We start from the raw sequence: 25998 nt of genomic DNA on the forward strand, positions 1-25998 counted from the left end.
ATGATGTGCCCACCCTTCAAACAATCAGGTGATTGAGTAGACCTGGTACCTATGTAAGCCCACCCCCATAGTAAAGGTGAGGAGCAGGGGTGGGAGAAACAGAGCCTTGTGCATGACAATCCTCCCTGAAAGATAGGGAATCCAATGTGAATTTTCCAAAAGAAAATTGGGATGCTAGAAACATAGGAAGAATAGCAAAGTGTGCTAGGTAGATGCAGAATCCTAACAGTCCATATACTTGACTAGATCATGTTTTTTTCCACTGATTGTAGACTCTTGAATAAATTACTTACCTTTTTGGGTCTCAAATAGATCATTGATCTCCCATATATATGTGATTGTTGTGAGAAGTTAGTGACACAGTAAAAGCTAAGTCTAGGCCAATTCTTGCCTCATGCCTGGCATCAGTAACCTAATTAGATCTACATTTAAGAGGTCTGCTCACTGTGCTAGACACTGAAGATAACATAATGAGTGAGGGCAGTCATAGTCATGACTTTAATCAAATAACCACACAAGGAAATGTAAAACTGCAGCTGTTTTGTAAGTGCTACAAAAGAGAGGGAATTCATACTTGAGTTTAAGAGGAGGAGAGTTGACCCAATCAGAAATTAGACCCAAATCCTGTCTGAGAAAGGGAGTGCGAGGAGTATTGACTTGAGATAGAAAGAATGAGAGGATATTTACTAGGCAAAGAGGAGAGGTTTGAGCAAAGTGCTTAAGCAGAGGTCGAAGAAAGTACATGTACAACGACTCTGAACCAAGAAGTACAGGGAATAGAAAGAAGGTTCTTGCCTCTGAAGCAGAGGAGCCAAGAGTGAGTTGACTTTGGAGAGGCATCAAGTGGTCAGAAATGGGAAGCCTTGAAGATTTTGCTAAGGCATTTTCTTCTTTTTTTTTTAAGATTTATTTATTCATTCATATAAGTATTGACTTGAGATAGAAAGAATGAGAGGATACTTACTAGGAAAAGAGGAGAGGTTTGAGCAAAGTGCTTAAGCAGAGGTTGAAGAAAGCACATGTACAATGAATCTGAACCGAGAAGTACAGGGAATAGAAAGAAGGTTCTTGCCTCTGAAGCAGAGGAGCCAGGAGTGAGTTGACTTTGGAGAGGCATCAAGTGGTCAGAAACGGGAAGCCTTGAAGCTTTCACTAAGGCATTTTCTTTTTTTTTTTTTAAAGATTTATTTATTCATGCATACAAGAACTGGGGTACAGGCCAGAGGTGTGGAGCATGAGAGGATACACCAGAGAATAGAACAGGCAGATGGACTGAAATACACTGCTGAGGAGGGCAGCGGATGAGTCAGGAGAGGTCTGGTGCATCATGTGGGTAGCTCCCTGGCTGGGGATCGAACCAGTGCTGCAGTAGCTGCAGAGAGCTTCATAGGTTGTGTCTTAACCCCTTGTGCCACTAGGGAGGCCCCTTTTGCTAAGGCATTTTCTTCTTTATCCCAGGAGCAAGTTACCCTAGAGTTTTCAGCAGAGGAAGTTAAGTGATCTAAATGTGATTCTCATCCTTCTCCTTCTTCCTCCAAAATAGGAGTGGTGGCATCCCTCTAATCTAGTCTGGTCAGATAATATTTTCAGTTTGGGGTGCCATATTTTTAAAGAAGGTTATTGAAAAGAGCATGTGTGTCTAACAGAGAACAGCACCAAAAGGTAAATGATCAAGAGGGTTGAAGGTGGAACCTGCAACTATTTACAGAAAAATATTCTTCCCAATGTATCAAATGTTTCAAGTCCCCGCCCCCTATAACAGGTGCCTATTATTTAAAGAGAAAAAACTCCCATGCTCCTCTCCACTAGCACCATAGCCCTGCCTCTTGTTCTCTTGCTGAGGGGCTGGATACTGGCCTATATCTCTTTTTAAGGGCCCATCTCAGTCTGATCCACTTCTGACTTTTGGAAATCTTGTGTGCCATCTTTGATTTGCATATTAGCTCTTTATAAATAAATCCTTTGATCTCTGTTTTTATTTCTTTCAACTTGTTTTTAAGCAACGTGATTATATACCGTAAGGGCAGGAACTGGGCACAGTGCAGGTTTTCTGATCCCATGCAGACCGGGTAAAGGAGGAGTCAGAGTCCTCAGTGGTTTTGCAGGTCTTTTATTGGGGTTCACCAGGCATATGGCAGGCAGGGGTGCTGGCTGCCTGGGCAGCCAGCAGATATGGGCAGAGGCCTGCCAGCCTCCCAGCCCCCAGCAAGTCTTCACTCTATCTGGGCTCTCTGGCGTTCGTTCTGCTGTTTCTCGGCTTCTCTTTCGGCTTCTGCTTCGGCTTCTACTGCTGCTGCTGCTGCTGCCAGTGCTGCTAGTGTCCCCCCCTCCCCATGACGCCGCCCTTAAAAGCACAGTCTTAGCTCAGCTGAATCCCATCTACCTATGCCCACACCCTATTCCAGGTGCCCGCCATCAGGCATGCATTCAGGACAAGGATCCATCATCTATCCTGATGGCAGAAAAGCCTGACATTTTCTTTACCCTACAATACCAAAATTGTAGAGCAGCAGTTGAAGGAAATGAAAGATTCAGTTAGGAATGAGAATGTCAGTGGTGATATTAATACAGTGAGAGGCACTGAGCTGTGGCATTGAAGTAGGGAACAGAGAATTGGGAAGAAGCGATGGGAAGGAGGGAGTAAGGGAGAGAGTGCATTGTAGGAGAGACATGTATTGAATATTGACATAAATTATTGAGTTGAAAAGAAATGAAACTGAATTTCTAATAAGTGCACCATCTAGTTTCTTTAAATCTGTTCTAATTTATTAAGTCATCCATTCCTACTGGTTTCATAAAATTAGTGTGGTTAGACTGATGTTTTCTAACTTCAGTAGTTTTTCTAACTTCAGTAGTTTTACCAACTGCATGATTTTTGTCTTATATACCTTCCTTTAGTACTAGTTGTTCTTTGATACTATATATTCAACTAACTAAGATTTATTTTTATTTATACAAGAACCAGGGTACAGGCCAGATGTGTGGGAGGGTGAGAGGATTCACCAGAGACAGAGCAGGGAGCAGAACAGGCAGACTGACTGAAATACACTGTTGAGGGGAGCAGCGGGCGAGACAGGAGAGGTCTGCTGTGCCGTTTGGGTGTATCCCCAGCTGGCCAGGCTCAAACCCACACTTTAAATTGACCCCTCAAAATTTTTCTCCAGGAAACAATCAGCTTAGAATCACCAGTTTGAATCGATACACATGTATTATATGTGTACAAATATATGTATTGATAGATACATATACAAAATACACATTTTTAAACTGTACATTTAAATTATATTCTACACCACTAAAACTTGATTTAAAGCAGAATCTCTAGTAGAATTTGAAATAAAACCAATCTTCCCCAAATTAATTTATCCCACCCCTTTTCATTCACTAGTCTGTTACCATGCACTTCAAGAGATTCTTTTGTGCATAATATATATGGAGCTGTTTGGAAGATATGGGCAGAGCAAAATTAGTGCTAAGGGTTGGATATGTTTAGATTATCAGAAAGAAATCCATATTTTCCAAAAGAGCTATATTTGCTTCTGTTGGATTTTTTTCCATTTCCACTTAAAATGATTTGCAGCAGCATTTTGAGTGAATGTAAGAGCAATTTTTTAATAATCCAAGTTTTTTCAAATAACTTATTTTTGTAACTGTGGAAGGGTGATAATCTTATGGTTGGGAGATCCAAAGTCAGTTGGAGTGAGGCATTTGTTGAAAGATGCACAGTGACATACCACATGTACATTTCTACTGTGTTCTCCATAACTTGTTGGTATTAAATCAGTGAAATAGAAGAATGGCTCTCAAGGCTGTCATTGTCCTAATACCTAGAATCTGTGAATTTTGTTGTTACAAGGCAAAGGGCAATTAAGATTGCAGGTATAATTAATATTTCCAATCAGCTGACTTAAAAATAGGGAGATTGTCCAGGTGAACCCAGTGTAATCTCAAGGTTTGTAGAAGTGGAAGAGGGAGGAAGAGGGAGTCTCAGAGTGCTTTTATGTGAACAGGATTCAGCTCACCATTTTTGGCTTTGATGATAATGGAGATGATGAACCAAAGAATGTGGACAGTTTCTAGAAGCTGGAAAAGGCAAGATAGGAAATTCTCCCTTAAAGCTTTTGTACGGAAAGCAGCCATGCCAATATTTAGCTGGCCCAGATGTGTTTTGGACTTGGGGCCTCCAAACTGTAAGATAATTTGTGCTGTTTGAAGCCATTAAGTTAGTGATTATTTGTTACAAGAGAAGTAGAAAACTAACCAAATGAATGTCAGGTTTACTTCATTCCTTACTCTCACAGCTACAGGTTTGGCATATTCTTTTGGCACTCTGAACTAATTAAGGCAAATTTTGGGGTACTACAATCTTATCAACAGAATTAATTCCTAAATTGCACATGCTATTATTCCAAAAGATTATTGATGTTAATGTCCAGTTAATAGTTTCTTTTAAAAATAAGTGCTTTGAATGGCCTCCAGCTATAAGAACAAATATAAAGGAGCTTTGGAGAGTCAATAAAATATTTAAGTATTTTTTAAAGGCTGTATAGCCAGAGCTCCGAATTCTGATTAAGTCATGTCGTTTACTACTAGCTTTGGTTTGAGAAAACTGATCTTTCTAAAACCGTTTCATTGATAAAATAGGGTTAAAATGATAGAACCTACACACTAGATTTGTGGAGAAGTTTTAATGAGATAATCTATTTCAGGTACTTACTATGACGCCTGGTATAGAATTAAGTGCATCTCCTAATGGTGTTGGTTATTATTATTGTTCCTTTACCTTGCCAATTTCAAAACCTTCTCAAACAAAAAAAAAGTTCACCTCTCAAAACCCTTACTGTATTAGCGACCAACACATCCATGGCTTCTTTCAAGCCTCATTTCTAACGAAGCAGCAGTAAATCTTTCTGAGAATAACATCTCTCTTAGCAACACTTAACCCTGAGTCAACAATTCTTTTAATTATTAAATATTCATTCACTAAAGTAATTGTTTAAAAAAAATGGAGGGGGTAAGACAATAGCCTAACTATAGATTCTAATTAAGCTTTTTTTTTAATTTCCCTAAGGCGGGGCAGGACGAATTCTTTGCTAGGCACCCAGCAAACTCCCTTCCCGTACAGCCGCCGCATAAAAGGGGTTGCTCCCGGCTCTCGCCGGCACACGAGGTATTTCTTCGGTCTCGGGGCGGTGCCAGGTGAGCCTCGGTGGAGCAGGGATCGCAGCGTGCAGCGCTAACAGCGGCTGCAGGTTGTTAAAAGCCTCGCCCCTGGCTCCCCCAAGCCCGCGTGGCCTCCAGCCGGTGCGCACTGGAGGCCCCCAGGCGAGGACGCGAGCTGAGCTTGATCAGTCCAACTTCTCTCGCGTTCGCCGCGCTCTGGCTGCCCTGCTAGGTCTCCCCACCGTGCCCCAGCCGGGTCTCGCGTCCCCGGGGCTCCGGAAGGAAAGGAGGCGTGTCCGGAGCAGGCGGGAGGGAGCTATATAAAAGTGCTGGCTGCGCGCCGGCCCGGGCTTCACTCGCCTCCTCGCGCCGGGACCTGGAGCGCTGCGGGCAGCACAAGCGGTGGAGAGGGCGCTGCGCTCGGGCTACCCAATGCGTGGACTATCTGTCGCCGCTGCTCGTGCAATATGCTGGAGCTCCAGAACAGCTAAACGGAGTCGCCACACCGCTGTCTGGGCTGGATCGCCGCGCTGCCTTTCCTTATGAAGAAGACACAAGTGAGTAGGAGTAGGGCGCACCCGGGAGCTCACAGGCAGGCGCTCCAAGGAAATCGCGCCCAGCGCCTGGGGGAGGCCGGCGCGTCCCGGGCGTGCGGAGCTGTGCCCTCTCGGCGAGCCCAGAGGGTGCGGGGGAGGCGGGCGTGGCGTGCGCTCCGGAGCCGCCGGCCCGGGTGAGCCAGAGCGAGGAGTAGGAGGGATGGGAGGGAGACGGTGTCAAGTTTGCAGCCGCGGCCGTTAAGTTTGGAGCTGTCAGTAGGGAACGGCAGTTCCTGGAAGATGGAAGGCTCTGCTCTTTGGACTGGGAATTGAAGTTCTCACGGAAGGCATGTCTTGGCTCCGAGACATTTGCCCGGGGAAGCCGAGGGATTACAGAACCGCTCCCCGCGCGCCACGCTCGCTCGCCGGCGCACCCAGACTTTTGCGCAGCCCCCAGGTGGTCGCGGGGCTCGGGCGGAACGGGTGCAGCCAGGGAGCGCAGGAAAGCCCGAGCTCCCTAGCTGCAGCTCCCCAAGGGCCGGAGAACCTGCCCGCCCATCCGGGGAAACTTGGCTCCCCGCGGCGTTGGCCAGATATGCGGCTCTGGGTGAGCTCCCTGGAGAGTTCTAGAAGGGTAATTCCTTCACATCGCACCTATCTCCTTCCATTATAGATCTGGTTTTTAAAGTGGCCAACCCTAATGATAGTTATTGAGATAATTCCCAGTGCTACTAAGCTGTGCATTATACGTAACCCCACCAGCCAGGGGTATAATTCGATTATCTTTTTTTTTTTTTCCCCCTTGAAGCAAATATCTGACTTTTCCTTTCCAAAGGGCCATCACCATGCCCCCAGCCACAGCTTTTTTTTCACCACCGGTGTTCATAGCTTTTTTTTACCTCCCTAGGAATTTTTTTCTGTGCATCTGCAGCGGGTTAAGTAAGGCTGCCCTTTCACCGCCTCGCCCCACCCCCGGTTTCTATCGGAGATTGCAATTCCTGTGTCCAAGAGGTGGACGGGGTTGAGGGAGAGAAAGGAAATGGGGGGGTTGTGCAAATCGCCAGTTTGGAATGAAGACATCCATGTGCTGAACTTGCTTTATTAAATGACCTGCTTGGTATCATATTTTAAACAGATGTCTAGGCCCGGGGAATGTTCATTCAGAAGGAAGTAGGAAGACCTCCAGGTTTCCACCTGTGTGAAAAAGGGCAGGGTGAAGGGATAATGCCTGGCAGGTTTGCTTGGTCTCTAGAACAGCAACCTAAAACGAAGAAAGCGCAGCACAGCTCCCTCTGGCAAGCCGCTTAGTTAATAGCTGCACATGAATGCCACGCTTGGGATCACCAAGGTGTGTTGTTGAAATGCACATGTTAAAGATTCCGGCAATGATAAAATAGTTTGAATGTCATTACTTGATAGGGCTTTCTGCTTTGTGAAAATCATCACCTGATAACCAGTCCGCTGATCTAGTAGCATCTTCTCACATGAATGGTATTGGTGGGACTGGGTGGAGAAACTGCTACCTTGTAGTTCAGAAAAAGAGTCTCAATCTTCCTATTTAAACAAGAACTGGAGACAGATCAGGTTAATGTCCAACACTCCAAAGGGGGCCATGTACTCTCAAGTCACTGAGAGTCAGTAGGATTGATGATCCTAGCACCTTTGCTTTGCAAAACAAATGTGAGCTCTGTAATCTCCTTTCTCACTTTGATTAAATGGCTGTGCAAATCGGATTAAGTGGAATAATTCCATTGAAAACTAGAAAGAGGTGGATCTAGTCTGAAACGCTGGGGCTGTGGTGTTAGTGACTCAAATGCTGAAGACCAGGGATATTTGAGACAGCTAAGTATTTTAGAAATGTGACCTGCTAGGACCAAGTAAGAGTGCAGGCCCTTTGGGGGAACTTGCTGATGTTAAAGGACTTGCAGGCCAAGGAGGGCAGTGCCCTTGTTGAATGAAGGCATTCATCGCCTGGGATCTAATGACCTTCAAGGTTTTCTTTAAAGATACTTCTAAAAAGTCCACATTCCTGCCACTGAAAAGGGGGACACGGGAAATACCCCAGAATCAATAAAATAATCTGCGGGAAGGTGGGAAAGAGTTAGAGTCTCTTTCCTAGTGTTAAATTTTGGAATTCAAAAGTTACAAAGAAATTTTCTCTGCAACACTGTATGGATGAAGAAAGAGTAGTAGCATGAGGAAATAGACACTAAGATGCAAAGTCAATTGTTTTGCTGAATCTGTTATCCTTGCAAGCAATATCTATTAATACTCAATAATTTGTTTATAAACATGACATCAGTGGCAGAGTTCTATTATAAGGCAAATGGTTCTGTACTCTCCCACTCCTATAAAATAAGAATTTAATAGTGATAATATTAATAAACTCTAACTTGAGTTGTGGGGCTTTCCAAAAATAATGGGGACACCGGGCATTCAGGCCTTTCAGTCAAACTCAGCAAGTATGAAAATTCTATTAGCATCCACTTGAGGTTTGATAAATGATTCTTTCATTTATTTAGCACTTGTGATGGACTTACATATTTGGAAAATAATTGCATGGGCAACCGAGATAAAGAGCAATGTTAACAGTAAATTTAACCACAAGTTGACAGGAAGTGAATGTTCTTTGCATTTCTCAGATTTTGGATTTATTCATATTTTGTGGTTTTAGAGTTTCTAAAGGGAATAGTGTCTCTGACTTAGAAAGAACATCTTCGGTGTCTGACAGAACATCATCAGTATCTGATCATTTTTTTTCAACATAATTCTCTGATAGTATATCAGCAAGAACTAGGCAACATATTTTGCAACACCAATTAGAAAAGCTCTGTCAGTTTAATGGCTTTTCGATGCTGTGCTTGCATTTTAGTTTTGAGACAGTTTGTGAGCTTTTTCGTGACTGTTGTCAGTTTTAGAAATACTAAGATCGGAGAGCTTCATCTTGTAAAGAATGTAGAAAAGGCCATTTTAGACATACATTCATTCTCAGCAGCACATTTCAGGCAAATAGAATGCTTGTTAGCTTTTGTGATTCCAAAGCAAACTATCCCTTTATTGTCTCTATGAAGCATGTCATCTGGGTGATGATGCAAGTTTACTTTATAGAAAAAAAATTAACATTTATGAAAAGAGCATTTTTCAATCTTGTCCTTAAAATCACTCAATTTGGAGTGTGTGCTTTGAATAATTTGAATTTATGTAGCTTTTAATTGATACATTCTGCCAAGACTCCAAAGCTCAAGTGCTAAGTCGATTACATTTAACATAAAACAAGGAAAATAACCATATGGAAATCTGATGACTTGAGCCAAACCAATTAAAATTGCTAAATTTTATTTATGTCTTACTGCAGATTTGAGGATAACAAATTGTGAGGAACATTTGTGCTTTAATGTTAGTTGATTGAAATCTTTCTATCACTATACATTAAATTAAAAAAAAAAACAAAACCTCTGCTCAAATAGCTTGTCTGAATATTTTGAGTTTTGGAGGCTTCTTACATGATGTCTTGAGCCCTGCTGCCTTGGCTTTTTCCCATCCTTGTCTGGGGAGAATCTAAGACATAGTGGAAAGATCCTGAGTACTACTTTTGAAAGCTTGGGTTCAAAATCTTGCTTCACCACTGGGAAGACAAATAGTCTTAGATCTTGCACTTCTTAGGATTTCTGTTTTTTAATCTGAATGGTTATAAGGCAGTTATAAAGTTTTTTTTTCTCACTGGGTGGTTTTAAGGGTGAAATGAGATTTTAAATGTCCTTATCCCAGCACAGTGGTTATTGTAGTTACAGACTGAATTTATTGTCCCTAAAGAGAGCTGCCTGCTGACTTACTACATAAGCAAGAGAAAAACTGACTAGTGCAGGTAAATGATGCTTAACCAGCAAAACAGAGACCAAGCTTTCATAAATCTGGATCCTGTGGATTCAGTGCCTTCTATTTTAGGCTGATCACTCTGTTAATTACAGAGTGTAATTAACACACATCAGAGTTGTCACCAACTCTGATTTGCTTCCCTTTTTCTATATTCTTGATTTCTAAGTTCCTCTTGGATTCTAAGGCTTTATTTCAGACTACAGAGAGTTGGTCAGGTTCCTATGCCTGGTGTTCTTGCCCTGGCTCTTGGGAATGAGGCCACACATTCATTTCTGCAGGGTGTCTTTATTTTCTTTACCAGGCAACTTTGTGCATTCACTTTTTTTTTTTTCATTATGCAAGTTTGGGAGATTTTTTTTTTTTTTTCGTGATTACCTTCTTGTTCCCTTTTGTAAATTAGGGAAAGGCATTTAGATATAAATCTGAGAGATCTTTTATCTTTGTTTTCTAATACATGAATCACTAGCAGCTGCAGGAGCCTCTGTTTTTGGTATTAGTCACCTGTGTAGTCAGAATAATTTATAAAACAAATTGAGGGAGCACCAGAATACTTTTAAAATACATGCAGTTTTCAGGATGGTTTTGTATGTATGGACTGTCTCATAGAAACCATGGACAGTAGCAGCCTTATGAATTTTAAGATGTTTGCGTTTTCACTTAATCATGGCATATTTAAACCTGTTTACAGGGACTGGCATTTAGTGAAAACTATTATCCCATCTCTACCTGTTTCCAGGAAAAAAAAAATTGGGAGGGGTAGTTGGAAGGGTGGGGGTGATTTCCTTATAAGTAGACCTTATGTCCTTTTTAAAAATCACTGTGTGTATTAGCGAAAGGAACACTGCTCTTCATGTATCGCTTTGTCTCTTGGCTGTATTTTACTATTTTTCTAGGCTGTCACGTTGATGTGGCTATTAGGTGATGGAGTTCTTTCATTAACCCAAATACTAAGCTGTTTGACTTTAAGAAGATGTTTGAATCCCTAGAACTTTTGTTTCCTCAAAGTGACAAAGTGGGGATAGGTGATTTCTAAGTAACTTCCCAATTCTGAAATTCTCTAAGATACTTGTGAAAATAGGTTTGAACCATCTGCCTCTGAAGAAGATTCCTTTGATTCTGAGATTTATGTAACTGTTGCTGTTGTGTGAATGCAAATTATAACCATTGTTTTATGATTATGAACCAACCAATGGGAAGAAATGGAGATATAAATTTAAATCTAAACTTAGACTGTTCTACTTCTAGCCATTTCACCTACCACTTGGTATTTCTCTATAATACAAGTGGTATTTACACTGTCCTATTTTAGCAATGTCTGTAGTTGGGGACGATCTTTACTTTCCCTCTTCTTGGCTTTAAATCCTCTGAAGAAGAATCCAGCAAAGTCTTGTGGCCACAGATGACTTACAAAAGGTAATGAATGCTTCCCCGTACTTGCTTGTCCTGACCCTGAGCTCCCTGGACTGTGTGGATCTGAAAGAATGGAGAGAATGTGATCCTGTAGCAGAAAGAGGAGAATCTGAGGAAGGGGTCCTGGCAGTGTGTGACCTTGGAGAAGTCAGTGAAGCTCAGTATCTCTGAATCTCCCCAAGAGTTAATCCAGAGAAGATAGTGACCAGGAGGGAGGGGCAGGGCTGGAGGGAAGAGGAGGGAGCAGCCTAATTTATGCCTCAGGGAAAGAGTCCAAGGAGAACACCCAGCAAGCATCTCCTAGCCCTGCCCTGTTGCAGGCTCAATATTTCCTCCTGGCTTTCCTCCTGGCTTACCTCTTCCCCTCAACTCCTGGGCCTCTAGTAACTGGCATCTTGGAGCTGGTGACAAGCCTGGTAGCAAGCAGCAGGTCATCCTTTTAAGTCAGAAGCCAGCCCTTTTCACTTTGTGGGCCAGAGAAAATTCAGAGATCAGCTGAACCCCTTCTCCAGCATCCAGGGGATAGATTCTGCAGAAAACAGCCCAGGCAGTGCCACTAGTGAGCTACTCATGAAATTGGAATCAAGGCGGTGATCCAGAGACTTCAGGACCTGCAGAAACTCTCCTTTTGTTGGTTATCTGCATGCAGGCATTCCGCACTTGCTTTGCAGGTGTAGCTGTGGCCTTGGGGTTTGAGTCTTACTGATTAGAATGTGGTCTTAATGAGAGGTAGTGAGGATGCCTTTTCCATGTTCCCAGAGCTCAGACAGCAGCCCACGAGTCCTGCAGCTGCCTTGCAAAGAATACCTTAGCTCTGTGGGGTGACCGCTCAAAAGGGAGTGGAAGAGCAGGCCTCAGGCACCTTCACCTTTACTGAAAGGGCATCCCTGCTGCAAAATGTGGGGAGGAAAGAGCACAGCCTGGAGGGGGGCATTGTTTGTCTTGTATACACATACTCTGTTGCCCTTTCGGGAGCAGAAGTTCATCTTCTGTACAAAAGCCCCGTGGGTGCGAGAACTTTTGCTTCTTTTTCACCTTGACATAAAATCTCTGAAGCCAAGGGCCTTTCCATACAAGTGTCTTTACTAACCCCCGGTACTGAATTCTAAGTGCCAGTGTTTGAGTACTAGTAAACTTGCTTGCTTCTAAAAATCCCAATTTACAAAGCAGCTGTGTATCATGAGGGACTCTCTCAGGACCCGACTGTGCTGATTTTTTCCCACTGTTGACTTGGGAGCCCTGTTGCAGGGCCTTCCCAGAAAAACAGCTTTGTAAAAACATAAGTTTCCTTGATTTCCAATAAGAGTGTGTTGTGTTATAAAAGGCTCACCAGTTTTCTGAGATGCGGTGTCCATATGGACGGCTGTTCAAATTTATGTCCCTGCAGATCTTTAAGTAAAAGAGGGGGAGCAGTGAGGGAGTGTAGAGAAGTTTCACAGAAAATGGCTTCTAATGTGAACTAGAAAACCCAAGGGTTGCAAAACAAACCTCAGCATTCATACGTCATTTTTTAGAGTTCATTGTAAACCTACACTATAATGCTTCTGCAATAGTCAGCACGTTAGGGATTTCCATTTTTGATGACCAACCAAAACCTCTGAGATGACTCTCTGGGGATGCCAGAAAGCTGCTCTTTTGGCCAGCCCTATCCAGAGATGTCTGATGGGTTCTCCTTGGAGGACTGTCAGGTGTCATTCTACCTCTTGTTAGATAAATTATCACTTCACTGGGGCTTGGCTGTGGCTCTGTGTTGCCAGGTGCTCCAAAATAGGGGCTGAAATGCAAGAATAATAAAGGATTTGGAAAACATTCATGAAAAAGGAAAAGGAGGATTGTTACTACAATTGTTTTAAGGTTTGGATGAAATTTAATGTAGAAAAGCTCAAAACTATAAAATAGGGCTTATACAATCCAGTTGTTTTTGCAACAAATTGTCTTTTTTTTTTTTAAATTTTTCACCACTGCCCAGGAAAATGTTTTTAAAACTTTATCACATGTTTATTTAATGTACTACAGCCATGGTACTGTCTTAACAATATTTAGAAAATAGTGGGTATTCTTTCCTATTTGAAACATGCATCTTTATTTTTACACATTTTGATGCTTTTGAATCCAGAACTGATGTGACCATTTATATTGTTTGCATTTCTGTGCAGATGTCAGGCACAAATAATTCAGCTTGATGGAGTAAAGTCTACCCTGTCAGATGTTTCCCATTTAAATGTGTAACCATTTTAAATGGCTTTCATGATCATTATATAAAACCAAATCATTCTGATACTAGATCACACCCAAATGGTACTTGGTAGAACTAAATTCCAAGATTACTTAATTTGTAGAACTTTTCTTCTGGGAGACAAGTATTATTTTTTTAAATCCCATTTCACAGATGAGGAAACCAAGATAAAGCCCTTTCTCTGCCAGCTCCAAGTATTTACGGCTAAGATGAACACCCAAAGAGATGTAACTGGCACTACCATAGTGCATTAATGTAGTGTAATCAGTACCTCAAAGATATGCGTTCTGTTTACAGGAATATTGACTCAAAACAAATGCAATTTGGACATGAAAAATAGCTGCTGGCAATAAGATTTGCAAAACAAAAATTTCCTGATTCCAGTTGCCTAGCAGAGTGGTTCTTCTAGTAAATGCTCAGTAAATACATATTTAATGTTTGGAATAAGTGAATGGCTGAGTCCTGTTAGGTGCTGATACATTCTTTTAGAAACTTTTCTTTTCCAATGGAAGGCAACATTGTAACTACTGGGTTTATTATATACACAAATATTTGTTTGAAAAGTAGGAAAGGTTGCTTTGTTTTACCATTTACAGTGTTAAACATGTAATATGCAATATTGTTACAGAGCAGGGAGAAGGGTACCCCAAAACCCCCCAGCCTTCCCGCTCTAAATAGGTTCTGCCATTAGCCACATTAACACAAAACATGTAAGACCTTTAATGGAAAAACGCTTTAATGCAATTAGTGTGCAACAAAGACAAAGAATATAGTTTCCAAATCCAGCCCCTAAAGGTACCCATCCCCTCATGGGTAAATGTCCAGCCAAACAGGGTTGGCCAGAAAGCCTGCCACAAGTCTAAAGCACTTTCCAGTGAGGACCCATAAAAAAGGGTTGGAAACAAGGCTGGAAGGAAAAGAACAAAATCAAAAGAAAAGCTGCCATGGTTAACCTCCCCACGGGTCTCTCACTCAGATCTGTTTCAAATAGTCCAAGACCAAGAAGCAAGCACAGCTTCTTCACGTGTCTCTCTGCTCCATGTACCTCCTCCAGGTCTCCCTCTTGCTCTCCATCCATCTTCCTCCCTTCTCCAGACTCTTCCCCAGCTTCTCACCTCCCTGCTCAGCTCTGCCTTCCCTTGGATGGGGCAGGGAACCTGGAACCTCCCTTTTTCCTGGGGACCACCCCGTTACAATATCTCTGGCTAAATGAAACTGGAGGCCACGTGAGAAAATAAAAACAGTTGGAATGAGTTATAGATCAAATAGTAGTATTGGGTCTTCATTGACTGGCTGTTTGACCTCAAGTATATTTCTCTCTCTCCTTTTCAATTCTCTAAATTGGGCACAGAAATACCAGTCTAGTACTGTGTGATGATGAAGGGAACTAGACTGTCTGGGACTTGCACTTACTAAATAATCATTTCCTTCTCTGCTAGAGAAGTGAATTAAACATGCTGTAGGGGCCTCCCCGGTGGCGCAGCGGTTGAGTGCTGAGTTGCGAAGCTGCCCGCGGCCTCTGCAGCGCCAGTTCGATCCCCGGCTGCTCCCCGGCCACCGGAGGAGGGTCCCACATGGCACGCAGACCTCTCCTGCCGCCCGCTGCTCCCCTCAGCAGTGTACTTCGGTCCTTCTGCCTGCTCTGCTCCCCGCTCTGGCTCTGGTGAATTCTCTGACCCTCCCACGCTTCTGACTGTACCCAGTGCTTGTATAAACAAAACAAACAAATAAATAAATAAATAAACATGCCTCTATTAAAAAAAAAATGCTGTAAACCCATGTGCTGTAAGAAATAAATTCATTTCTAGTGATTCCTGACTTTGCTTATAGGGCATGAATGAATAACTGGATTCAAATAACCTTTATAGATTCATAGCTATAGCTCCCTTCCTTTTGCATTATCTATCACCTTTCTCATTCATGAACAGTCTTAGAAATTAAAAAAAAAAAAATCCCCCCAATTTTGCCTCCTTTCCCTTTTTCCTCTTTTTATGAAAGCAGTTATACAAAATTGGCCAAATGACAAGCTGCTTAAAGAGAGCAGCTTACTGAATAAGGAAATATGACCAAGTTAATAAGTTAATATCTATTGATAATTTCCCATGAACAAGGCCCTGTGTCTCCAGTTGCACAGTTATATCTTATTTGATTCTAGAAAAATGTTATGAAGTAGATAAATTTTATCGTTTTTTTAACAAGTAAGGAAACTAAAGTTCAAAGATTAAGAAAATTTGCCCAAGATTAAAAGGACAAAAATGCAAAAAAGAGGGAAAGGCTTGGATGTGAAGCCAAGGCTGTTTAATTCTAAAGACTAGATTCCCTCTAACCAACAGAGTGTAATGCACCTACAGTTAGTGATACATAGATCACAGAAGTCTGTAGGCTTAAACTTCAGTTGTTTTTTTTTTGTTTTTTTTTTGTTGTTGTTGTTGCTGTTTTTTTGAGAAATTATGTGGAGATGAAGATGCAGATGATCTTATACCAGGAAGACAGAGCAGGCAAATCTGTGTCTTCTGGGTGAATGACAGACTGGTTTTGACCCCAGCATGGGTGTGGCTGATGACATCATACCCAGAACTCAAGGAACCTGGTCTTTGTCACCAGCCACTCCCACCTCAGTTTCCTTGGCCTTCAGATGGAAGCCACATGCCCACCTCCTCTGATGCTTGTAAGGGGGAAGCCCCTTACAAACTGTAAAATTCTGGTTCTCCTGGAAATGACTCCTCCCAGATCGGGAAAAGTAGGAAACTCCTTACTAATTCATGGAAAGGACTCATCCATTTCACTTGAGGGGGTTAAGAATTCCTGCCAAAACCTTGATGGCTTTCAATTAAATGATACAGTGTAGCCAAAGGCAGGCTTTAAAAATATTTTAAAATGTATTTCAGAATAAGTTAAGACAAAAGATGCTTTAGAGATTACTTTGCTCAATTTGCTCTAACCCTATGTATATGCTGCTTTTGAAGATCATTTTAAGTGACCATATTAGAAAACAATTTAATAATGTCTTAATAATGTCTTTATGCTTAAAACTATTTTAAGGGCATTTAAGTTGTGACCTTCCTTTGTAATTCCTCGTCATTCCAACTGCATTAATAATAAGAATTCATTTTCTACATTTATGTAATGATTTTTTTTAAACAAATGACTGTTGGATCGTCCTTAGCAGCGTAACCCTGCAGCTTAATCATCAGCAATTTAGTGGAAATGAAAGTGTTAGCTAGAAAGCCCTGGCATTCATCTGAATGCAGTGAAGGAGACAACAGAACAGAGGTGTTATTTACCAAACAGACTTGGTTAGAGACCTGTTTTGATTGGCTCAGCCCTTTAATCTCTGAGCCTCAGTTTCCCCATCTGACAAACAGGTGAGCAATAGTGCATGTCTAAAAGTGTGTGAACAATCTCTTAGTCCAGTGCCTGGCACATAGGAAGTATTAAATATACTTCAAAAAATGTTTACTGTTGTCATCAGCTTGAGGCAGAAGGCAAGTTTATCGGTAGTGATGACTCCTTTCTTAAAGAAAGGGACTTAAATTGCAAATTCTCCACTCCAGAATGAAAGAGAAAGTTGAAGCAGTTATTCCAAATAACCCAGGCTTCAGATTCACTTTAGTTCTAAATGTTTCCATTCTCTACTTTCACAACAAAAACTGACAAAGAGCTAAATGTTTATAATTATAATCGCAAGATAGTTTACCTAGAGCAAAGTTACTTTCTATCCTGTGCCCAAGGTCATAGGGCTATTTAGGGGTGGAGGTGGCTTTTGAGTCAGGGTCTGTGTCCCTAAACTCTTGTGCCCTATGGAATGGGAGGGAGAGGGGGATGAGTCCTTCCCATGAATTAGTAAGGCGTTTTCTCCTTTTCCCTGACTAGAAGAAGTCATTTCCAGGAGCACCAGAAATACAGTCTCTTGTCAATGGAGAAAAGCCTTGCCCTTTGAGTCAAAAGCTCCCAGCTTTTACCTTTGACTCTTGATTCTTCACCTGCCAAAGTTCTTAGACAAGTTATTTAACTGTGCTTAACCTTTTCTTAACCTTAATCTCGTCTGTAAAATGGAATAATACTACCTCCTTTCCTTGTCCCCTCCCTTCCTTACTTTTTTAAACTAGAAATAAGATGCTGTGTGCTGGCTTTGTGATTGCCACTCACAGAATTGTGCTGTTATTACATGTTTTCCACACTTAACACATATCTTCCTACTGTGCTATTAAATTGTAAATTGTTTGTGCCAAGTACCTCACTCATTGGTCTCATATAGATACACAAAGGAGCATCAGTTGTGGAATTAGAGTGATACTGAATCCAAGCCCTACTCTACACCAAGACCACATGCATGCTATTTAGTTTAGTTTGCAAGGACTTCATGTATGCTGGGGGTGATGATGGTAATAGTACATGGTTGGAAAACACAGGATTAAATGAGATAGGAACCGGGTTATTTAGAACTGATATTCAATGGGTGGGTAGCTCTGATCTTTAGGAAAGGGGTCATGCCAACGAACAGATTGGTATGCCTCACTGTCTACTTTGTGCCAGTTTGCTCCATTTGTGTGATGGCTATAATTTAAAACATCGTGTCACTGAAAAGCAAGTGAGATTATGAGCAATTATATGAAATGGGATTGTGTAACTGTGAACTGAGATTGCTAAAGGTTCTGGAAGGGGTCAGCATGAGCCAGTTATCTCTCAAGTTGTTAGTCAAGATATGAAATTAATAGAGCAATACTCTATAGGCCCAGCTCTTCCCTACAGATGCCTAGGGCCATATTGTACTTTTAAACCTTGAATGTTGAAAAATTCACACTTTCTAAACAAACACTTTGTGCTAGCTAACATCTTCCAAAATGAGCCTCACACTGCTTTATATAGAGTATATGTTGACAGCTTTGGACACTCATAGATCTGGAATCACTCTTCAAATACGATGACTTTGAGTAACTTAATTCTGACATTTTGATTTTCTCATCTTAAGTTCTCAGGTGCTTGTGAGGATTAAGTTAGCCAATCCATAAAGAGGGCTGGTACTATTCCAGACACCCAAAAACCTAGGAAAGTGCTAGCTTCTTTCAAATAAAATGCATTTTTTGCATTCAAAGCATTTTTATTTTTGCATGAATTGAATTTAATAAATGTGTGGGACTCAACATTTTGTAAATGTTTTAATTATGAATTCAAGTTTTGTTTTCTTGTGGGTAGCTGTGTTTAGAGTTTAAGGTCTTGATTGTCCAGGTTAATCGTTGAGTAAGTTTTATATCCCTCAATACAGACACAAGTTATTTTTATTAGTCCATTATTTCAGGTAAACAAGCCTTCCATATTTTGACAGAATATTAAATTGCTGCGCTCCTTTTGATGGAGTGCTGACTTGTACTTGTGAATGACAGAAAACAGCTTCTATTTTCTGACACTATAAAGGCTGCTTCCAGAGGATTCTTGATTGAATCTTTGACCATTGCTACCTCAATAATTAAGTTACCAACCAGAAATGTGTGATGTAAATTTGGATTCAGTTCAGAGTAGGTGCTAACACAAAAGTATTGAATTAAACCTATAAGAGCAAGAAGTGAAATATTTTAAATTCTGTAAAAGAAAAAAACTCTTAAGTCCAAAGGAGAATGGATCAGAACATTGACATGCATAATTTTTGTAGGAAAAGAGCTGGATTATAAAAGGGCTTAGTTTTGCCTCATTTCCTGAGAGTATTATGTCCTATTTGAGGGCTAATGCAGGAAAAGTCAGAACAAGACTTTGCTGACCACACAGGACATCCATGTCCTAAATTCAGGTATACAGTGTTGCTATGTGTTTTAGTCCCTCCAAAGGCTTCATTCATTGTGTGCAAAGATTCTTTCTAATGCATACAACCTAGGGTTATTAACAGAAGTCTGGCCTTGTACCCAACTACCTGGTTAAATCCTCCACTGACATTACATTACCTATAGGATAAAGTCCAAACCTTCAACACACCATACAAGGCTCTCTGTGATTTGACTGTTGCTTATCTCTACCACTCCCTGGGAAGGCGGCTTTCATTCCATGTTGTGTTACCTAATTGCATGCAGTTGCACAGTGACATACCCACTTGTTTCTAAAAGCCCTGACAACCTTTCTTCATCCTCTGCTTGTCTCGCTTAAGTAGTTCCTCTTGTCAGAAGCCCTCCTGACATCTGTTTGCCCTATTTCAACTCTCCCACTCCTTAGTGATCTCACTCCTTGCCCCTACAGTATTTTTTTAAAATCATATACTGAAAACACTGTACTGAAATTCTTTACTTACCTACCTGGCCAAATTGCCTTATGTTGATATAAGCTAAGAGCTAATAGCATACAATCATACTATTGATAGATTTTCAGAACCAAACGATGAGATAATGAATCATATCAGATGTAGCTTGGAGGGGACACATCTATCCACTTTCTAAACATGCATCTGGGGATGTGTCTGTTTTGTGCCTGCTAACCTCAGTTGTCACATGGGCTGGCATGGCACCAAGATGGATAGGAAGAACTCTACTCTTATACACTGATGTCAGTAGATGTGAAACACCATCCCTCTGCAAAGGTCACACACAATGTTCAAACATAGTTTTGTTTGGAGGGACAAATGACAAATGGATCACTTATAAAAAAGAGTAGAGATGATAGGTAAAAAATGAGGAGGTTGGGTGACTTGCCATCTGTAAGGAAGTGATACAATAGGTTGAATGGTCTTTGGTGCTGGCTGGTTTCATGACGTCTGGATAATGTGAGAGTTGGAAAGGGTTTTAGGACTCAGTACTGTGGATGAAGAAAATGCCAATTCAGATGCTCATTCTGTGTGCCAGGACCTGAATCAAGTATGTTACATACATTATCTTCCCTAATGCTGTCCATATGTGAAGGTGGTAATGTGATTATTCAATTTGACAGAGAAGGGCCTAGAATTAGAGAGATTGAGAAAGTAGCTAATCATTTTATAAGTTATTGGACTTAAACTTGATTTGTTTGCACCTAATCCCTTGCTTGGTATTACTGCTGCTTTTCTCCCCCCTAGATAAGATGTTTTTCTTGATACATAATAATGAATAAGATTGTTCCAAGATAGGGATTCTTCTTCTTCAGCTTACACACTTTGATGATGCTTCCTTTTATATTTCTTTTCACAGTTTGTGCTGGTTCATAGTTAGCCAGTGCAATAGATGAGGACAGGGTGTTATGTGTAGTTTTGCATACTGATGTGTGATAGTCACTATCTAGAAAGTGATAAAAGGCAGAAATGCAGGATACCCTTGCTGTATGAAACTGGAACATTCTTATTTGGTATGATTTGGTTGTTTAATTTTTGGGTCTGGGACTGTTAGTACCACTTATTTATTTGGGGGAAAATTCTTGAATCAGTTACGCTTTTCAAGGTTCAAATAATTATTCCATCTCAAAGAGCAAAGTCTACTTCCTTCCTGCATCAATTGCAAACAACCCCCGCCCCCCCAGAAGTACCATAAATGAAAAGAGGAGATGACATGCAAAAATAAACAACAACAATTAAGTAGATGTACTAAGTGGTTTATGGGGGTTTGGCATTCAAATCATACAGCAGCTGAGGCATATCTCTCAGCTAGCTGGATTCTCAACCCACACAGCCCTTGTCCTGTTTGTGAGGAAGTAGATCCCCATTCTCTCCCATATGGTCAGAAGATCTCTTTGCTATCCAAACAGTGCCTCTGTTTATATTTATTCTCTCATCCTCTTGAGTCCTCAGCATAGCAGCTGCTAGGAAAGGAAACCCAAAGGCTTCTGTTGAGATGGTTAACCACTCATCCTCTTTCCTAGCCAGTGAAAAAGTTTTCTTTTTCTTTTAGCATTAGGGTATAGGCCTGAGGATTAAAGAACATTGGCCATATTTCTTTTTTCTTTTTAAGACTAGGATGCTTTACTGATCCTCACCCCAAGTTTTCTTTGAGGAAGAATTTCAGAACACAAAATACATTTACACTGAAGATGAGCTCAGAGCCTTTTCAAAGGTAATTGTAGTAGAAGGTGATGCTGGTACTTGTGTATTCTGATACAGTGAAAAAAGTTTCTTAACTTTTGCTTGACATCTTCCTTTTTCTACTGCACTTATAGTCTCCTACATGGTAGGAGTATTAGACTTTTATGGGAGTATTATAGTAGGTAGTTATAGTGCATAACTCCACAGCTAGCATGGTGAAAAGTCAGGATTAAAGAGCTTTCCACGAAGTCATGCTTGTTAGCCTGAAAGTGCAATAATAAAGCCCGTAATAAAGTCCATTTATTTCAGGGGATATCATTTGATCCTGCTCGTGAATTGTCTCACATTCAACAGTTTTTTTCTTGCAAAGAAATCATGTGAGAGGGGAACATCAATATGCCTTTTACTCTGAAGACAAGATAGCTGGTTTTGTTCTTTAGTCAAGTATTATGTGGTGATGCCATATAAAAATTCAGTTATGAGTATATTTATTTATTTGCTTACTTTAGCAGGGATTACAACTAGATAAGAGTCACCCAAAGCATTGGGAAGAGATAAGATTAGCATTTTAAAGCTTAACCTATGTCATCACTTCTGAATGTGTCTGCTTCCAAGTGAAATCCTATTCCCATTATGTATTCTAGTGCAATATTGCCAGACATTATTTTTTTTAATGAATGGCTACTTTACAAATTTTGATGCATTGCAGCTTACTGGGGAGACATGGAGAAATTTATAGCTGGATGTTATAGTGAATTCTAAATAAAGTGCAGAGTTGTGACTCAGAGACTGCCACTGAATTTACTATAAGACAGTGTCTCCAGTCTGTGTCTGTGTTTTTTTTTTATTTTTGTTAGTTTTAATGTGGTCCTTTTGGGTCAATAAAGGAAAGTAACTCCATATATCCTTATCTAGTTCCTTTAGAAAGGAAAGTCTGGGTATTTTACAGGCAGATTAGTACTTTGGCCACCTCTGCCTGGAGAGGCATTCTCTATGGTGGTTCATTAAAACGTGTTTAGCATTCACTACCAGCCAGGCTCTGCTGGAGGCTAGAGATTCAGCAGTGAGCAAAAGAGTTACATTGTTCCTACTCTTTATGGAGTTTCTCACATCTTTTCCTGGTTTTATATCCTGACTTTCCATTTTTATGGAACTAGAGAAATCCTTAAAGGTCCAAAAAAAAAAAATGCTGAAAAGTTCAAACTGAGAAGCATTCAGCTTGTCACATTTTAGATAAGAGAAGGCTTTTGCAACATTAGTCACCCATGATTGCCATCACTGGGATTTCACTATCATCAGATCCAAGAGTGAGGATGACAGTGGTTTATGTCCAACTGATACACACTCTTCTGTCTATCCTTCGTCAGTCTTTTAAAAATGTTTATAAGAAAATTCTCTGCTCTACCCATTTTGGACACAACAGCGAGGGACTGAAGTACCTGCTTGATGGTGTCCAAACCCAAACTGCAAGAGGCAGCTAATAAGCTGGATTGGTCAGTGATACTGCAGTTCCATTGGGTGAATCCAGACCCCATCTGCTGAATGGGTTAAATATACATTGTCCAAAATTCATCTGTGGGCCATTTCATATACCTGAACGAATGCTTTATTCAAGTGATTTAGCTATATGCCACCTGTACTATAAAGGAGAATATGATGGTAGGAGTCCTTTTGCGGGTACTTTAGTAGCAGGTAGCACTGCAGGCAGCCCACAGGTGTGAAGGAGCAGGTACTGTGTGTGTGAGCAGCAGTTTAAGGTGCTAGAGATAAGAATGAGGAAGAAGAATAATATAATCCTTGTCCTCACATCCGTTTACATTCTTAGGAGGGATAGGTGATAAGAGTAAACTAATTGGGCTATCAAGCTATTTTCTGAAGTTGCAAAGTGCTTCAGTGGAAGTAAAACTGATAGCAGTTCGGGAGCTATTTAACAGGTTACCTGGGAAGCTTTATCTGAGAAGGTGATACTTGGACTGAATCCTGATTGAGAAGGACATGTCTTTTACAGAGTCCAAGCAGGAGGAAGCTTGCAGCAGACTTAAGACAGGAATTCATTCCAGGTGTTTCAGGAGCAGAAAGGAAGCCAGTATAGCTAGAATGTTGGGGGTGGGGGGAGAACATGGTAATATGAATCTGGAGGGGGCAAGTCTATGCTATATATGCTCTTAGAGGCATTTTATGGTAAATGCAGTGGAAAGGCATTCAGGGTTTTAAGCAGGCAGTGATGTTTTAGATTCCCACACTTGTGAGCAGCGAGCAGAAAACAAAGAAAGTTGTTTATAGGCTCCTTACTATGTTCCTGGCAGGATGATGGAACTTGCCATAAGCTGTAGTGGTACAAGAGAAGATGGAGAGGAGTGAATATTTTGAGATTTATTTTTCTGGTAGAACTAATAGGACTTGACATACTGGATTTGCAAATAGGGGATTGGGAAGAATTCAGCCTGCCCAGAATTTTGGCAGAAACCACCATCTTGTAAGTTTGGAAATGATATCCCTAGGGATGGTAGTTCAAGGTGTGGTACAGATGACAACACTCTATAAATGCATGAACTTTCACACAGGTGTGCTATTTGTCAGGTACTCTGCTGTTTTATTTGTGTTGCTCCATTTTAGTCCTCAGCAAGACTGGGAAGTCGTTCTGTTATTAAGCCCGTGTCAACAGATGAGGAAAGGAAAGCCCAGAAAGATGAAGTAACTTTCCAAGACCACCAGGCTAGTAAGTGGCAGAATAGAGATTAAAAGTTGGACAGCCTGATTCTAGAATTGATGCCTCCTAGCCACCGCTCTATATCCATTGCTTCTCTGTGTGTGAGTAAACACACTTTATTTTCTGAAGCCATTTTGGATTTATTCTGGAAGCTAAGTTGACTTTTGAAACTGCTATTTATTAAGTAACATTCACCAAGTGCCCAAACAATTGTGCCTTACTTTTGTGCCAGGTAGAGAGGAACTTGCCTTCTTGAAGAAAGCTGATCCCAATCCAAGCCCAGTGGGAAATTTCACAATCTTTTTTTTTTTTTTTAAATCACCTTTCTGCAATGATCTTTAATTTATAGGGAGGCGGGAACATAAATGTGATTGTGACATTCCTCTTAATGTAGACTTTAGTTTTGAGTCCAACATTTAAAGGATTAGTGATAATGATAAATTAAAAACTATAATATTAACAGTCATCTAAGAGTCATGCCATGATCTTTTATGTGCTAGTTCTATTGTGGATGCTTTATATAACATAGTCTTATTTAATCTCTTTGAAAAATCCAATGAATGCTATCACCATTAGAAAACTGAGGCTCAGAGAACTTCGATAATATGTTCAGGGTTGTGGTATGTAAGTTGCAGAGCCAGGATTTACATCCATATCTTACATTGCTGATAATCTTCCTTTCACATGTCATAAACAATGAACTTGCAATTGAAGTGTATTTTCAATTGCAAATGGACATGTCTCGGGCATGTCAAAGGTAAATGCTTTGCTGTGCCTCCAGTGTTGGAGAGTAGATTGACATGACTGTTTTCCTGGCTCACCAATTAAAAATTGCTTTTTTAAAAAATAAAAAAATTACGATTTTAATTTTGAAATACTAATGGAAAATTCCTAAGGAAAGTTTAGACTAACATTTATATGAAATCAGTGCTTAGTAACCTGGGTCCTTTACTCTAGTATTGCTGGGGGTTTAATTGCAAACAATACAATCCACTTTAGTTTAAACAGAATGGGTTCTATGGAGATATATTCGATGACTTATAAAACCAACTGGAAGGGCAGGTTGAGCTTCCAGAACCACCTGGAAGGGCAGGTTGAGCGTCCAGAACCACCTGGAAGGGCAGGTTGAGCTTCCAGAACTCCCATTTCCAGGAACCCAGTTAAGTCCACTGCAGACTTTGAAATGGCTATAGCCAGTGCAAGCAAACTGTTATTACTGCTACAAGCTTCTCACATCCCCACTACCACCCAAGCCAGAAAAATGCATGTTCAGCATCCAACTTCTCAAAGATTTCCTTTCCATACTAAACCTTGTAGAGTCCTGCCTGATTGACAGAACCTATGTCACATCTACAACTAACTGCAAAGGAGTCCCAGAAATGGAGATTTTAGTTTTCCAGCCTCTATAGTATCAAAAAATATATTCTAGGAGCATGCTGGAATGGGAATTGGTCAATCCACAGCATTCTCCTTAACATTCCTTTTTTCAAGATACTCTAAATCAGGAACATCTAATAACATGGAGCCCTTAAAACTAGTGCAAGTCTAAAAAGCACCTTTTTAGACATTTTTGTTTTCCTAATGGTATGGTACCCAGAGCTAGTACAGCCTTAAATAGTATGTCTCAGACTTAAGAAGGTACCTCAGAATCACACAGTGGACTCGTTAAAATTTCCTGTGATGCACCTTCAGAAATTTAGATTCTATGCAATTCCCAGGAATCTACATTCTAAGTAAATACCCCGGATGATCATACTTTGATGTAAACATCAGATGGCCAACTCCCCAGTTTCAGTTGGGGCATCTACAATGTAAGGGGGGAGTGTGGATTTTGTTGCTCAATTTCCAAGGTTTGGCCACTCACTGCCTGATATGCCACAAGAATGGAGATACCAGGGTTGGTGGGTGGGAAACAGCTTTTTGGGTTGGGGAAGGATCAAGGCCGGAACTGTGATGAACTTCTTAGTGGTCTCAAATGTAAAAAAAAAATCTGTCCTTTTCAAGATTTCATACAGGGGCTTCATGATGAGTCTAGAATTGGGAATCCAAATGCTGCAGAAAACAACCATTCCTGTCTTCAGTTGAACAGTTTTGGGAG

General features: G+C 40.8%; 1 protein-coding gene across 2 annotated transcripts in view; it reads left to right on the top strand.

Moving 5' to 3' along the window:
* The first annotated feature begins 5497 nt into the window (after positions 1–5497).
* KITLG (KIT ligand) overlaps positions 5498–25998 on the top strand; it is a 70773-nt gene continuing 50272 nt past the window's right edge. The window contains exon 1 of one of the 2 annotated variants that reach the window (XM_037513901.2): positions 5498–5720. In XM_037513901.2, the coding sequence (XP_037369798.1) occupies positions 5706–5720 (15 nt within the window). In that variant the 5' untranslated portion in view covers positions 5498–5705. The remainder of the gene's footprint in view (positions 5721–25998) is intronic. The other variant, XM_037513900.2, reaches the window with a different exon arrangement.

The sequence above is a fragment of the Talpa occidentalis genome, unplaced genomic scaffold (assembly GCF_014898055.3).
Source record: "Talpa occidentalis isolate TD23 unplaced genomic scaffold, MPIMG_talOcc4v2.1 talOcc4.16, whole genome shotgun sequence".
Lineage (NCBI taxonomy): Eukaryota > Metazoa > Chordata > Mammalia > Eulipotyphla > Talpidae > Talpa > Talpa occidentalis.